General features: G+C 59.8%; 1 protein-coding gene across 2 annotated transcripts; it reads right to left on the bottom strand.

The window, feature by feature from the left end:
• Window positions 1-830: 830 nt before the first annotated feature.
• On the bottom strand, window positions 831-15,368 carry LOC104554855 (collagen alpha-1(I) chain). 2 transcript variants are annotated; one of them, XM_062016622.1, is made up of 51 exons: window positions 15,207-15,368; window positions 13,559-13,753; window positions 13,365-13,399; window positions 13,224-13,259; window positions 13,053-13,145; window positions 12,900-12,968; window positions 12,515-12,559; window positions 12,232-12,285; window positions 11,951-12,004; window positions 11,764-11,817; window positions 11,555-11,608; window positions 11,398-11,451; window positions 11,256-11,300; window positions 10,956-11,009; window positions 10,800-10,844; window positions 10,547-10,600; window positions 10,163-10,261; window positions 10,033-10,077; window positions 9,856-9,954; window positions 9,594-9,647; window positions 9,391-9,498; window positions 9,061-9,114; window positions 8,752-8,850; window positions 8,480-8,533; window positions 8,295-8,393; window positions 7,957-8,010; window positions 7,545-7,598; window positions 7,396-7,449; window positions 7,215-7,268; window positions 6,882-6,926; window positions 6,682-6,780; window positions 6,380-6,487; window positions 5,907-6,014; window positions 5,740-5,793; window positions 5,573-5,626; window positions 5,362-5,469; window positions 5,231-5,284; window positions 4,752-4,805; window positions 4,448-4,609; window positions 4,202-4,309; window positions 3,945-4,052; window positions 3,703-3,756; window positions 3,488-3,595; window positions 3,204-3,257; window positions 2,984-3,091; window positions 2,830-2,883; window positions 2,549-2,656; window positions 2,180-2,462; window positions 1,543-1,730; window positions 1,222-1,464; window positions 831-1,144 (listed from the first exon to the last, which is right to left on the bottom strand). In XM_062016622.1, the coding sequence occupies exons 1-51, from the start codon at window positions 15,286-15,288 to the stop codon at window positions 998-1,000; spliced, it is 4,359 nt and encodes a 1,452-aa protein (XP_061872606.1). In that variant the 5' UTR covers window positions 15,289-15,368; the 3' UTR covers window positions 831-997. The 2 variants fall into 2 exon arrangements, with proteins under 2 accessions (XP_061872606.1, XP_061872607.1); XM_062016623.1 differs by lacking the exons at window positions 13,365-13,399; window positions 15,207-15,368 and having other exon boundaries at window positions 13,559-13,694.
• Window positions 15,369-15,590: the final 222 nt, after the last annotated feature.

Genomic DNA, 15,590 nt, shown 5'->3' with positions numbered 1-15,590 from the left:
GGCTCAGGTGTTGCGGGACCACAGTAAAAGATAAATTAACAAAAAAAAAAAAAAAAAAAAAGCCACCCGGGATAAGAATCCCGGGGGGGGGGGGGCGGTTAAGAAACCTCAGACTCCCAAGGAGGAATGGAGGAAAGTAAAAAGAAAAGATCAATGGAGCAACACAATGAGGTGGCAGGGGGAAAGAATATTAGAGGAAAATTAGCACCTTTGTTCTGAACCTGGCAGGAAAGTCCCGGCATGGCTGAAAAAAAAAAACAACCCAAATGAAGCTAAAACTACTTGAAAATGAAACAAAAATAGCCCCCAAAATATTAAAAAGAAGTGCCCCAAAGCAGAGAGGTGAGGTAGCCTTCCAGAAAATGAGAGCGAAAGGTTGGGTCTGCACGGTGGCGGTGGAAGCAGCAGCAGCTGTTCCTCTCGTGTGCTGGAGATGAGAGGGTTCTGCTGCCTGAACGGAAATAAAGTCAAAAATCAGCCAAAAACAAGGGGCAGGGGAGAGAGGGGGAAACAACAACAAAAGGCAATTGACAACCAAGAGTTCATCATCTTCCTTGCAGCAAAACAAAACAAAACAAAATAATGTAGTCATGAGTCATGAGATGTGAGAAGCGCAGAGGCCGGCAGGGAAGGGTTGGGTTTGGGCTCGGCCTCAGGCAGGCGCTGGCGCGGCTTCCCTGAGCTGAGTCGCACCATCTTCAGGGCTGAGAAGTGCCCAACCCCGAGGAGAAGGAGGAGAAGAGGGCAAGCAAGCGAACCCACTTCCTGGTGATTTTATTTGAAAAGTCATTTATTTTTTTTTTATGTTTAATGCTTTTTTTTGGGGGGGGGGTAGGTTTTTCTTTTATGGCAAAACAAATAGTTTTAGAGACGCTGGATAGAAACCGACACAAATTGAAGTCCATGTGAAATTTTCTCCTTTTTTTGGCTCTTTTTTTTTTGTTTGTTTTTATTATTGTTATTATTACTCTCTCCTGTTACGCGTGGGGCATCCAGTTTACAAGAAGCAGACAGGGCCAATGTTGATGCCGAATTCCTGGTCTGGAGCGCCAACGTCCATGGGAGCCAAATCGATGATGGGCAGGCGAGAGGTCTTCGTTGTCCTGTACTCAATGACTGTCTTGCCCCAAGTGCCAGTGTGACTCTGCGGGGAGGTCAGGATCAGCCCCATCCCCGTGACACGTGTCCCCCCTCCCCACGACCATCCCCTGGAGCACTCACCGAGCAGCCGTCCTCGGTGACACTGTAGGTGAAGCGGCTGTTGCCTTCAGCCCTGATCTCGATCTCGTTGGCACCTTGGAGGAGAAGGGCCTTCTTCAGGTTGCCAGTGTCCTGGTCCATGTAGGCAACGCTATTCTTGCAGTGGTAGGTGATGTTTTGGGAGGCCTCAGTGGACATCAGGCGCAGGAAGGTCAGCTGAATGGCAACGTCGGCTGGGTTGGAGCCCTCACCACCGTACTCAAACTGCCAGAGAAGAGGCGTTAGGCACCACAGAGCTTGTTATCCATCCTCCTTGCCCTCCCTCATCATCCCTCTGCTCACCTGGAAGCCGTCACTCATTGTCTCACTGAACCAGATGTGCTTCTCCTTGGGGATCTTGCTGAGGTACCAGTTCTTCTGGGCAATGGTGGACTGGGTGGGGTAGACACATGTCTCGCCTGTCTCCATGTTACAGTAGACCTTGATGGCATCCAGGTTGCAGCCTTGGTTGGGGTCAATCCAGTATTCACCTGTAGGGCAGAGGGAGGGGGTTCAGGGGATGGGGCAGGTAGCCATGATGGACAGAGGATGGAGATGAGGAGCAGCCATGGAGGATGGGAAGAGGAGCAGCTGGGAGGGACAGAGGAGGTAGTGATAGGTGAGGGGCAGCTGTGAGAGAGGGAGGAGAGAGGTGAGGGATCTGGGGGGTGGAGCATGGAGTTGAGCAGCAGCCAAGAGGAACAGAGGAAGGAGGTGAGGAGAAGCTGTGAGAAATGGAGCATGAAGGGATGCAGGATAGAGGTGAGGAAAAGCCATGAGAGGCAGAGAATGGAGGTGAGAGCTGCCATGAGAGATGGGATGGAAGAACAAAGGTGAAGATTAACCAGGAAGGATGGAGGAACGATGGAGGTGAGGAGTAGGTAGAAGGATGGAGGTAAGAGCATCCCAGAGGGACACGGGGAGTGGTGGGGACACTGACCGCTCTTCCAGTTGCTGTGGCACATCTTCAGGTCGCGGCAGGTACGGGCAGGGTTTTTGCGGGTGCCCTCGGGGCTGCGGATATTCTCAATCTGTTGGCTCAGGCTCTTGAGGGTGGTGTCAACCTCCAGGTCCCGGTCACGCATCACATTGGCATCATCAGCTCGGTAGTAGCGCCCACCATCATGGGCCTTCTCCTGGGGTGGCTGGGGCAGGAAGCTGAAGTCAAAGCCGCCACTGGGGGGGCCGGGAGGACCAGGGGGGCCAGGTGGGCCAGGGGGACCCTGCGGGAAAAGGAGGAGGATGATGGTGAGCAGGAGATGAAGGCAGGCAGCTCTGGGCAGACAGCAGCAGAAGGGCTAGTACATACAACAGGGCCGACATCACCGGTGCGACCACGGGGGCCGGGGGGACCGATGGGGCCGGGCAGCCCATTGAGACCGTCTTTGCCAGCAGCACCAGCGGAGCCGGGGGGACCCTACAGGAGAGGAGAAGAGGTGAGCGCGGCCATCCTGCCAGGGCAGAGTCATTCCCTTCCAGCCTCAACCCACATCCCCATGAGAAACCAAATGACAGAGGGACCCTCTCCCCATTTCCCCCCCCAGGATTCTACAGCCCTGGATGGAAGTGGCAACTCAGTCAGGGACTTACTCGTGGACCAGCAGGACCAGAAGCACCAGAAGGACCTTGTTCACCAGGAGAGCCCTGTTTAAAGCAAGAGGCAAGAAAAGGTCACGTCAGCATCTCGCTCTGCCTCAAGGATGTGGGGCAGTGTCTGGGACCACCATCACCCCTTGGGACTTACAGGAGGACCAGGTGGGCCCTGCAGACCGGAGAAACCTCTGTGACCCTTCATGCCTCTGTCACCCTGTTCACCGGTTTCACCTTTGTCACCACGGGGACCTTGTGGACCCTGGAGGAGGAGGAAGAGGAGGAAGATGTGTTAAGCAGGATCCAGGACAGCCACTGCCTCTGCACCCATGGAGACAGAGAAGCCTCAACGAGGATGAGAAACACCAACTTACAGCAGGACCACGAGCACCAGCAGGACCAGGGGGGCCAGCGGGACCTTGGGGACCCTGGGACAGGAGAGAGGGGACAGGTTAGAGCATCCTCACCATCTGCTGCTACTGGCTCACAGCAGCATTGCCCCAAGTAGGGTGGTGGGGTGTAGGGCTTCCTGGGGGCCGAACTCTGACCCTCCATGTCTTTGCAGGATCAGTCCCAGCTCCAAAAGTGGGTCAAGCTCGGGGTGGCCCCTGAGCCGGGGAGGGGTGTGGGGAGTCGTGCTGGTCAGAGCATCACTTACGGTCTCACCGCGATCTCCATTCTTGCCAGCAGGACCAACAGGGCCAGGGGCACCAGGAGCACCGGGAGCACCAGGGGGGCCGGCAGGGCCAGTCTCACCACGATCACCCTGTGAGGAAGAGGAAGGAGAGGAGGAGGAAGAAGAAGAGGAATGGTCAGTGCAGGTCAGCACAGCCACTTTTCCCCCTCCCACAGTCCTCTCACCAGCCCACTCACCTTGGGACCAGCAGCACCGTCACGGCCAGGGGCACCTTCAGCACCGGGGGCACCCTAGGGAAGAGCAGAGACCCCTATCAGGGCAGGCAGGGGGGTGGTGAGGGCCCAGGGGCACCGTTTGGCTCAGCCCCTGCCCAGGCACTCGGGAGTGCGATGAGTTGTCCAGTGCTCAGCGCAGCGAGCCTGGCCGAGGCATGGGAGGACCATATCCCCAGAACCAATGGTTGCTTGTGGCTAATCACCTCACGTCCAGCTTCACCAGGGGGTCCGGCCAGGCCAGGGGGACCCATGGGGCCGGGAGGACCGCGCTCACCAGGAGAACCGGAGGGCCCTTGCTTGCCGGGCTCACCCTGTGGAGGGGAGGGGACGGGGGGTGGTTTCAGACACCAGGGAGCATCCTCCCATCTGGGCCTGCAGTTGCAGGGACCACACGGATGGGTCGGACCCCGGGGATAGGTCCCAGCATTGTCTGTTCTCGAGGAGCCCCCTGGGTACTCACAGAGGGACCAGGAAGACCAGGGAAGCCTCTCTCGCCTCTCTGTCCAGGGAGACCAACGACACCGCGCTGGCCAGCGATACCTTGGGGTCCGGGGGTGCCAGGAGCACCCTGGGGGGGACAAACGGCCCCTTAGGGGGATGGTGGCAGTGGGGGGTCACCCTCCAGACAGAGGGGACAGCCCGGGGGGAGCAGGATACTGCTCAGCATCCCCAGCTCTGCAGAGGGGGTCCGATGTGGGGGACTTACAATGGGACCGTCAGCGCCAGGAGAGCCTTTCTCGCCGGGGGGGCCGGGGGGGCCGGCGGGGCCAGGCTCGCCGGGGCGGCCAGCAGGGCCGGTTTCACCGCGGGGTCCTTTGCCGCCTTCTTTCCCACTGGGGCCAGGGGGGCCGGGGAGGCCGATGTTCCCCTGGGAAGGGCGGAGATGATGTAGTCAGACAGCAGCCGACGAACTACCGGCTGCCCACTGAAGGGCAGGCAGGGGTGTCCCCGTGCCCACGGCGGCTGCCCAGGTGCCGGCCCCCACCTCTCGCCCCGGCAGGGATACTCACAGAGGGGCCAGGGGGACCAACTCTTCCAGCAGCACCAGGGAAACCAGTAGCACCCTGGAAGGGAGAAAAGCTGGAGTCAGCAGGGGCCAGGTCCAGGATCACCTGCCTGCTGCGGAGTGGGTCCGGGGAACGGACCCTGGCTGGGACCACCCCAGGGAGCCCCAGGGCCAGTAGCCCGGAGGAGGTGTCCACCCAGGGCAGAGCTGGAGTTGACTGAGGGGGGATAAAGGCAACCTCCCCGCCCCCTTTTCTCTTCTGCTTCATCCCCACCATAGATGAAGCCACCTCAGGTTGATGCCATCTCCCCAGACCATTTTAAGGGTGCAGGGATGGAAGTGTAGCAGCTCCTCTCTGCCTCACAGCATTGGGGGCATGGAGCAAGACACAGTGGGGAGTTAAGCCCTCTTGAGTGTGTTTGTGTCTGGGAGAATCCCCTGGGGGTCCCAAACGCCCCTCCCCAACAAGAAACTGGTACTTACAGGGGGTCCAGCGCTACCACGAGCACCTTTGGGACCAGGAGCACCAACAGCACCCTGTGGAGGAGGAAGAGAGAGGTGAGCCACAGCGAGGGGATGGACCCCAAATGGGTGGGGGGTGGGGGACAACTTACGGCGGGGCCAGGAGCACCAATGGGGCCAGCAGGGCCGGGGGGACCAGCATCACCCTTGGCTCCAGCATCACCAGTTTCACCTTTAGCACCAGGCTGGCCATCAGCACCCTGAGGGAGAGTGGAGTGGGGTGAGCCAGAGTAGGGACAGCATCACCCCGATGGGGCAGTATCAGATCCCTGGGGCAGGATGGAGCTGGGCCTTCACACTTACGGGGGGGCCAGCAAATCCAGCAGGACCGGGAGGGCCAGGCTCGCCACGGTCACCCTGGGAGAGATGGTGAGAGAGCAGTGTGACACCAAGCAGGGGATGGCTACTGGCGGCCACCACAAGGTGGCCACTTGTGGCAGGGACATCAGCCGCGAGAAGGAGACACTTACAGGAGCACCACGGGCACCAGTGGGACCAGCAGGACCAGGGGGACCAGCTTCACCCTGGAAAAGAGGAGGAAAATCAACAAAAAGGAGGTTACGGCTGTGGTGAGGAGGTGTCGGTGGGTGCCAGGATGCAGGTCCTTGGCGCAGTTTCTGTCTGGGGGTGGCCTTACCTTGTCACCAGGAGCACCAGCGGGGCCAGGGGGGCCAATGGGACCAGTCAGGCCTCGGAGACCATCTTTGCCAGGAGCACCGTCAGCACCTTTGGGACCGGGGTCGCCCTGGGAGAAGAAGATAATGGCAGGTTACCTGAGGAGGTCCCTGCCTAGGGGGTCACCCCACTCTTTCCTCTCCCCTTTGCATAGCAGCACAGAGGCAGCCCTGGTTCTTCCACCCGCTCTGTGAGAGACTGGGACCATCCTCCTCCTGACAGACTCTAGGGGAGGAGCTGGGCTCAGCTCCCAGCAAGGGACTGTCCCCAAAGGTTGCACTCAGATGGGGACACTGGGCATCCCCTCCTCAGGGGCTACTGCCCACCATAGCTCAGGGGAGCACATCCAGCCCTGAGGGGATGATGCGGGGGGGGCAGGGACAGTCAGGAGCAGAGGACCAAGGGGGGGACATCACAACTTTGGGGGACACATACTCTGTCACCCTTGGCACCTGGCAGGCCAGCAGCACCACGCTCTCCAGGCATACCCTGCAGACCGGGGGGACCTTGGTTCCCAGGGGCACCAGGAGCACCAGCATCGCCCTAGGCAAGAGACAGAACAGGAGTGTCAGTGAGAACCCAGCACTTTCTCAGCACAGCAAATTCCCCCCCAGCTTCAGCACCAGCCCCAGCAAAAAAGGAGGTGAAGCCAAGCCCAACCCCCTGCTTTCCATCTGCACCCCAAGAGCAGAAAACAGTCCCAATGTGACATGGCAGAGCTGAGCCCTTGCACCTACCTTAGCACCATCATTACCAGGAGCACCGTTAGCACCACGAGGACCTTGGGGACCGGGGGAACCTTGGACACCACGTTCACCAGGGAAACCTCTCTCGCCCTGGAAAGGGGAGGCAAGAAGGGAGCCAGGGCCATGAGGAGAGGTAGTGGGCACCGGGGGGTGCTGAGAGCCAGCTGGGGAGCAAGCAGGGTTCCACCTACCCTGGCACCTGCGGGACCAGGGGCACCGGCATCTCCAGGAACACCCTGTGTGGGAGGGAGAAGGTACAGAGTCAGGGCAGGAAGGGGTGGCCTTGGGGACAGGCAGAGGGATCCTTGGGATGCCCCTGAGGATGGGGAGGATGTTCCACAGTCCTGGGGGGATGGGGCAGGGCTGGGATCTCCACTGCTTCAGAGAAAGAAGCTACAATGGAGCACGTCACCTTGGGGATACAGAGGTCACCCCATCAGCAGCCCCCAGCCTCAGCCGGGAGAGAGGCAGTGAGTAGGAGACAGGGACAGTCCCATGCTGCAACCATGATCATCCACACTCACCTGCTCACCAGGCTTGCCAGCCTCACCGGGGGGGCCAGCAGGGCCCGGCAGACCCTGGGGAGGAAGAAGAGGAGCAATGAGACACCATGAAGGTGAGTGACCGAAGGAGATGAGGAAAGGACCAACATCACCCCCACCCTTGATGGTTTGTCCTCAGGCAAGGAAAGAGGATGACCCTCACCTGGAAACCAGGAGCACCAGCAGGACCTTGTTCACCTCTTTCTCCAGCAGGACCCTGGGGAACACAGGACAAGCATGAGAGGGGGGCAGTCAGCTCCCAAGCCCCTTCCTCGGTGGCCAAGTGGTGGCCAAGGGCTTGTTGATACTCACAGTAGGGCCAGGAGGACCTTGGGCACCGGCTTCACCATCTTTGCCAGCAGCACCCTGTGGAAGAGGGAGAAGAAGGTGCTCAGAGCACAGCTCCAACCTGCAGCCCAGTGATCTGCACTCCAGGGACTCTGCACTCCCCCTAAATGGAGTGCAGGGCTGGATGCGGCGCGATCCTTCGAAGGATGGGAGAAGCCACAGCAAGCTGCCCATAGCCACATCACCTCCCCGCTGTCCCTGCTCCAGAGCTGCTGGCAGCCACCGGGCTGGAGCTGCAGCCACCTCAGCCCACTGCCATCCTCGGCCTTGGAGCCTTCCCCAACTCCAGTACAACCGCCCCATACCCCGTTCCCACTGCCCCACACTGGGCTGACACTCCCTGCCAAGCCCCTGCCACGCTCGGGCCAATACTTACGATGGCACCGGGGGGCCCAGGAGCACCTCTCTCACCGGGTTTGCCGGGCTCACCCTGAAAGCAAGAGAGCAGAATGAGACCTATGATGGCACCACAACACCAACAGGGTCGGGCAGGCTGGAGGATGCACCAGCGCAACCAGAGCTTCCCAGGTGGGGAATGCATCCTCTGAGCTCCTCCTCGTTTGGGTCCTGCTCCAGGGGAGCCACGTGCACACCCACAGCTGCTGGCCTGGGCGATGGCAGTGGCTGATGGGGTGGGAATCCCCCACTCTGGCCTCTGCCGGGCAGCAGTATCTCCAGCAGGTCCCCGGGGAGGCAGCTCCTGATCACACTCACCGCAGCACCTTTGGGACCAGGGAAACCCATCACGCCAGCTTGGCCTCTGGCTCCAGGGGGACCAGGGGGACCAGGGCGACCATCTTGACCAGCGGGACCCTATCATGGGGAGAAGCCAGCACCCTATTATAGCAGAGCCCGTGGCGAGCTAAGGGAGGAGCAGGGCAACAGGGGGCACAACTTACGGGGGGGCCAGTCTTGCCATCAGGACCAGGGCTCCCAGGGCTTCCAGTCAGACCCTGCAAGGGAGAGCGAGGTGGGTGAGGAGTTCAGGGCTCCAAGAGATGCTCCAGCAACCATGAGCATCCAAGCCAGGAGCTTCTCTGCCATCATGGAGAGCACAGCAACTGGTGTCCATCAGTGTGAGCAGGGCCACAGCTTGTGGCATGAGCCATGCTGACATGGCTTTCTGTTCATAGCTACTCTACCACCTTGCCCACCACACCACCACACTCACCTTGGCACCAGGGAGGCCAGGTTCCCCAGGGCGTCCAGCTTCACCAGGAGATCCTTTGGGGCCAACAGGGCCAGGGGAGCCACGTTCGCCAGGGGGGCCCTGGGAAGGGATAGGAGAGTGACAGAGGTTACCCCAACTGCAAGATGTCACTCGGACGACAACCAGAGCTGTGTCACATGAGCTGGTGGTGGCACAGAACCAGCCTTGCCACTGCATGGGGACAGGTAACAAATGCCTGGTGTCCCCACCACTCGTTTAAGGGCATGGCTTTCTTGTCTGGATAGGCAGGAGGGAGATGTGGACACCCACCTTGGGACCAGCGATGCCATCAGCGCCAGGGAAGCCACGGCTGCCGGGAGCACCCTGCAAGGGACAGGAAGAGGGGTCAGTGTGGAGACACGGGTGACCTCTGGAGGCTTGGGTTCAGAGGAGGTATGTACTGATGTGGCACCCAGCCAGCGCTGGCAGCAGCCTCATATCCCTGCTGAGATGCTCCATGGGAGACCTCAGCGGGGCTTGGGAAGGGGCTGGGGATGTCACCACAGTGGGTGCCTGTCCCTAAGTACCTAGAAGGCTCAGCTGCTGGATGTGGGGAGATAGGAGGAGGACAGGTCTGGGACAGGGACTGCTCCTACTCACACGTTCTCCAGCGGGGCCAGGAAGCCCAGCAGGGCCAGGCTCACCACGAGCTCCTCTCTTGCCTTCCTCACCAGCTGGGCCAGGGGGACCTTGGACACCAGCGGGACCCTGGGGAAGGAGGCAAAGAGATGAGCACCCACAGGGTGGGTGGGAGCCAGGAGGGGCCAGGTCCCCAAGGAGACGGGGATGGGGAGGTCACTCACAGGTTCGCCTTTGGCACCGGTGTCTCCTTTGTTGCCTGGAGCACCAGGTTCACCCTAGAGGTGGAAGGAGAAAAGAGGGAAAAGACGTTTAACTCCAGAGCAATGAGCAGAGGGAGCCCTGGGCCCATTTTGCTGTGCCCCTCAGCATCAGAGGGGATGCTCAGCTTCTGCCAGCCTTCAGCACCATCCTGCACTTGTAGGGCTGGAGCAAAAGGGATGTGACCCCGGGAGGAGGTGGATAGAGGTGTCTGGGGATACTCACGCTGTTGCCCTTGGGGCCAGGGGCACCACTGGGACCCTGTGGTCCAGAGGGACCACGGGCACCGGGGAAGCCGGGAGCGCCAGTGATGCCAGGAGCACCCTAGAAGAGGCAGAGGAGGCAGTGAGGGAGCAGCAGGGCCTCTCATCTCAGAGCCAGGTGGGGTTAAGGGACACTCACAGTTGCGCCTTTGGCACCAGGTTGACCATCAGCACCAGGGTTGCCCTGCAGGAAAGAAAAAAGAGAAGGGTCATGCTGGGGCTGGCAGGAGGTGAGGTCAAAGGACAGGGAGCAATAAGATGCCACTTACAGCAGGACCAGCAGCGCCAGCAGGGCCGGGGGCACCGGGTTCACCACGAGCACCTTGGGGACCTTCACTGCCACGAGCACCCTGGGGACCGGTTTCACCCTGGGGAGGAAGAGGAGGGAGGAAGAGCCATGAGCACAATGGCTGCCCTGAAACACAGTTGATTTCCCCCTCATCTGCAGCTGTTTCCCCATGGAGGCAAAGCCAGGAGACACGCCCATGGAATGTGTCACGAGTCCACAGCACATTGGGCTTTCTGATTTTTGGGCCACGTGGGAAATCCATTTGATGCTCCATCCTTCTCCCCCACCTCACACTCCCCGTTTCCACCACGTTGTCGCAACCCTGGAGATGCCATCTGGGAGGAGATGCTCAGGCAGATCCTACCTTAGCACCAGCAGCACCAGGGAAGCCAGGGGGACCAGCAGGACCAGTTGGACCCTAAAAGGGAGAGAGGACACTTGTCAGAGGAGGGATCCCATTCCCACATCTGGCTCTGTCGGGTTTTCCAGGCAGCAGAGCTCTGGCTTCCAGCCAGGATTTCCTGGCCTCCGTGGAGCTGGGATGGGATCTCCCCACAGAGAAGCTGGAGCTGATGCCAGGCACTGGTGGAGTGTGGATAAGTTTGGAGGTTACTTACGGGAGGACCAGCAGCACCAGGAGCACCGTCATTACCGCGAGCACCCTGTAAGAGAAGAGGCACCCGTTAGTGATGCTCACCAGCAGGAGAGGTGTCCCCCAGTCCCCTGAACCCCAGGGCAGAGGATGCTCAGTCCTGTCCAAACTAGATACTCACAGCAGGGCCAGATGGACCAGGACGGCCTCTCTCACCAGGAAGACCACGAGGACCCTGAGAAGAGAGGACACATTTGGGTCACTAGCAGAGACACTTTCCCCTTTCAGGGCTTCCTCCCATCGCTGTGCCCACCCCTGCTCCTACCCAGATTGACATTTCCAGGGGGTTAAACCCCTTGCCACTCCTTTCTTTGGAGCATCCCTGGGGAAGTATCTCCAAGGACAAGCTGTTTCCCTCACATTCTGCCACCCACCCCTTTTGCTGGCTGAGGTCAGATCCTCCCACGGTCTCAGCACTCACCATCTGCCCAGGAGCTCCATTCTCCCCGGGGCTGCCAGGCTCACCCTAGGAGAAAGGACAACATTGAGGGACCTACTCTAGACAGAGAGAGCAGCAATGACTTTACTGGGAGGACAGGGGTGACACTGCCACCACTCCTCACCTTGGGGCCAGCAGGACCGGGCTCACCCTTGGCACCATCCAGACCACTGAAGCCCTGAGAAGCAGGAGAGAGAAGAAGAGGGGGTCAGGAAAGGACCCCCCAGCAAAGTCAGCCTCCATCTTCCCCAAAATCATGCAAGTGTGGCAGCAGGACTCACTCTGTGTCCCTTCATTCCTGGCAGACCAGCGGTTCCTGGGAGACCACGGGCACCCTAAGAGAAAAGGGGAGGTATGATGGAGATGTTCAGGGGGCTGTTCTCCCACTCTTTACTCCTGACCCCAACAGGGACCAGCAGCTGCTGTCATGTTCTTGCTTTGCCACAGTGGGGATGTCCCCTCCTGTGACATCACCTCCTGAGCATCTCACCTGGGGCCCAGGGGGACCACGCTCTCCGGGACGACCGGGCTTTCCAGCTTCACCCTAAGGAGGACACTGGGTTGGTTGTACATCCCCAAGGCAGGTGGATCCTGCTTGCCCTGGGGGCTGCCAGGGCCACCAGGCCCCAAATCTAGGTGGGGGTGATGTGAGGAGATCCCAGCCACACACCACTTACATCATCTCCATTCTTGCCAGGGGGACCGGCAGGTCCACGGGGACCCATGGGACCCTAGGAGAGATGCAGACCAGGGATGAGGATGCTGCAGGCAATGACTGTCCCCTGTCACCCTGCCACCCAGGCTGGGCAGTGCCATTCCCACAAATCCTGGCTGAGATGCCCTGGAGCGGGGAAGGCATGGCCAGGGGACAGTATGAATGTAGCCAGGGCTGGGAACAGGCACCCTTGTCCCCATCCCTGTGGGACATCAGGCTGGAGGAGGAGGTGGCAGGACTCACAGAAGCACCAGGCTCTCCAGGTTCACCAGGGGGACCTTGGAAACCTTGAGGACCCTGCAGATCAATGGGGAAAAGAGAAAAAGGACAAATGGGTTAGAGGATGAGAAGATTGGGCCTGAAGATGCTGGTGGCAATGTCCGTGCCCTCAATGTCCCTAGGTGTTTCTGCAGCCATTGGGAGGGAGGGCCCTGTCCTGTCCTCACCTTGTCCCGTCCCACCCACCCCCCTCCAAGAGACCCTTGAGGCTGCTTGTCCCCAGAGCAGGAGGGAGGAGGATACTCACCGGGGCACCGGGAGGGCCAGGGAGACCGCGGGGACCTGCTGGGCCCTGGGAAGGAGAATGGAAAGTGCAGATGAGTGGCTGCCATGTCACCCTGTCCCCATCCATCCCTGTTACCAACCATTTTGTCCCCATCACCACCCTGTTGCTATACTCGTTGAACCCACCACCACTCCACCCCTTCCATCACTGTCCCCACCCATTCCCTGTCCCCATTGCCACCCCATCCCTGTCCCAAACACCTGCAGGACTGATATCCCTCCTCATCCCTCCCACCTGCTACCACTCAGCAGCACCACCAGTACGGGAAACATTGCCAATGCTTCACCAGGCTTCACATCTCACCCTGTGCCTCCCCACAGGGACCTGTGCCCTCCCCAGTGCTCACCATGGGGCCAGGCACAGCCATGCCACCAGCTTTCTCGTCGTAACCATAAGACATTTGAGGAGCGAAGTTCTGTGGGCAGGAAGGCAGGGGGGGTTAGCGGGGCGCAGGCATCCCCATGGGGGACTGCGTCACCAGAGACCCCCCTGTACTCACTCCACCGAGGCCTGGAGGACCTGGAGGGCCTGGGGGACCTGGGAGACCAGGCTGTCCAGGGATGCCATCTCTGCCAGGGGGGCCAGGGAGTCCCTAGGGGGAGAGGAGGGTGAGCCCCAGGGCCTGGGGGGGTCCCAGCAGAGCGGGGGGCTCTGCAGGGCCAATACCCACCCTGTCGCCTTTGGGGCCGGTGTCTCCCTTAGGACCCTATCAGGGAGAGACAAGACAGGTGGTTAGAAAAGGGATTCTCCAAAAACAAGGGTGCGATGTGACGGGGTTGAGAGGGGCAAGTGGGGGCAAGGGAGCCTTTACCTCTACTCCAGTACTTTCTGGGTAGACAGGGGAGGCTGCAGGAGAGAGAAGGGATGTTCAGAGGAGCCCGGGGTCACCCAACCCCCAGCCAACCCCACACCCATGACACTCAGGGGAGGGTGCTGAGCCGGGCCAGGGCCCAGCCCCACTGCTCCCCGGGGACCTGCGCCGGGGTGGCGACAGTGAGTCGGTACCATCGGTGTCGGGACAGATGGGGCAGCACTCTCCAAAGGGGATCTCGGCATTGGGGCAGTCCGAGGTGTCCTCACAGATCACCTCGTCGCAGAGGATGTTGCCGCTGTCGCAGACGCAGATCTGGCAGGGTTCGGGTTTCCACACATCCTTGTCGTTGTACGTTAGACCATCCTGTATGCAGCTTCCAGTTTGAACTGGGAGAGAGGGGCAAGGCAGAGGAAAGCGTCAGGAGGTGGCAGCGGCAGTCCCTCACACGGCCCTTCTCTTGCTCTCCCCCCGCCTCATTCCCTGCTTTGCTCCTGCAGTTTCTCCCTTCATCTGTTTCTCATTAGCCCATCGCGGTGACACGGGAAAAGCTCCACAATAAACTCTTCCCACATACACTGGAATTTAAACAAAACCTTCCAGACAGTTGCTACGTCCCGCGGCGGCTGGGGCCAAGGCAAATACCCCCGCGGCGGGCAGGGGGGTGGCACGGGCGTCCCCGCCGCCAGTGGAGGACAGGGAGGGGACAGGATGGGGATGGGACGGCATACGGAGGGTTGGCCCCGACGTCAGAGCTGAAATTAGATCCGGGAGGCTGCGGGTTGGGGCTGGATGGGGCCAGCTGGGCTGGGGAATGAGAGTCCAGGACGGGAACAGGGGCGGAGGGGGGGGGCATGGGGAGGGCAGGGCTGTGAGCCAGGGCAGCGGCCGGCCCCGCGGTGGAGAAGGGTCCTAGGGGGCGGGGAGGGGCGGGGCTGGTCTGGCCCAAGGCTCCCCACTCAGTAAGGGGTTAAAAAAAAAGGTAAAATGCAAACTGCAGAAGGCGAAATGCAGGATGTGGAATGTGGAAGGTGAACTGCAGGCTGTAGGCTAGGGATCGTCAAATGCAGAATTGAAAAAAAAAAAAAACAACCCCAAAGCAAAAAGGCACAAAAGTCACTCTCAACCAAACTACAAAAATGGGGTAAAAAGGTACTCAGGTCCGGCCCCGTCCCACAGTCCCCCGGGTCCCCAAGACTGCAAGGTGACAGGCTGTGACCCCAGGCGTGTCCCGTCCCACCGCAGCCCCACGGGGAGGCCGTGGGTGACATCCCCATTCCCATCGCGGGGGCTTCCTGGCCAGCTCCGGCTTTACGGGCTGCCCAAACATTTTCCTTATTAATCATTCGAGACTTTTCTAATTCTTTCCTGATGGCTTTTACAGATCTCCGGACCAGATCTCCCCTCCCTCCTTCTCCTCTCTCTTCCCCCTCACCGCTCTCTCCCGCGCTCTTTTCCCCCTTTCCCTTCCCTGCCTCCTCCTCTTCCCCGGCTCCCTCCTTCCCCGGCTCTTCTCCACCCCTCCTTCCCGCCCCGCTCTTGGCAGGGAGCCCCCACTCTCCGTGCTGGTACAGACCCCCTAAAACCCCCTCACCCTCGATCCCCAAATATCCCCCTAACCCACTTTTAAAATATTTTTTAAATTTTTCACCTCATTTCCCCCAATTTGTTTGCTCGGGTTTTTTTTTTTTTTTTCCCACTCCAGTTGCCAGTCACTCCTTTGTCCTTCTCCAATCCCACAGCTAGCAGGACCAAGCATCAGAGATGCCAACCCGACCCTGTGCCCACCCACCATCCGCACCCCACCGGCGGTGAGGACTCTCACCGACACTGACTACTTACTGTCTTCTTCTCCTTGCCCGTGGGTGAGTAGTACAGTTGCTGCTATCAACAGCAGTAACCGAGAATCCACAAAGCTGAACATGTCTAAATATTAGACATGTAGACTCTTTGGGGTCTCTTTTGTTCTTAGGTTGGGGTCATACGGGGCCGATCCGACTCCGGAGCTCCCAATCCAGACCCCAGCAGAAACTTCCTTCTGCCCTTGCCCACTCCTTTCCCTCCCCTTATATACAATGCGGTGGCCGGGAGAGGTGGAACCCATTGTAACCAGGGAATTTTGGACGGCCCCTCGGCCAATCAGCAGCACTCAGAGAGTTGGGGGGCACCTCACATATACACACACACACCCCCGCATTCATGCACATGCATACAGAGCCATGCACA

Source organism: Colius striatus, chromosome W, assembly GCF_028858725.1.
Source record: "Colius striatus isolate bColStr4 chromosome W, bColStr4.1.hap1, whole genome shotgun sequence".
Lineage (NCBI taxonomy): Eukaryota > Metazoa > Chordata > Aves > Coliiformes > Coliidae > Colius > Colius striatus.
This window is presented reverse-complemented; position numbering and strand designations above follow the sequence as displayed.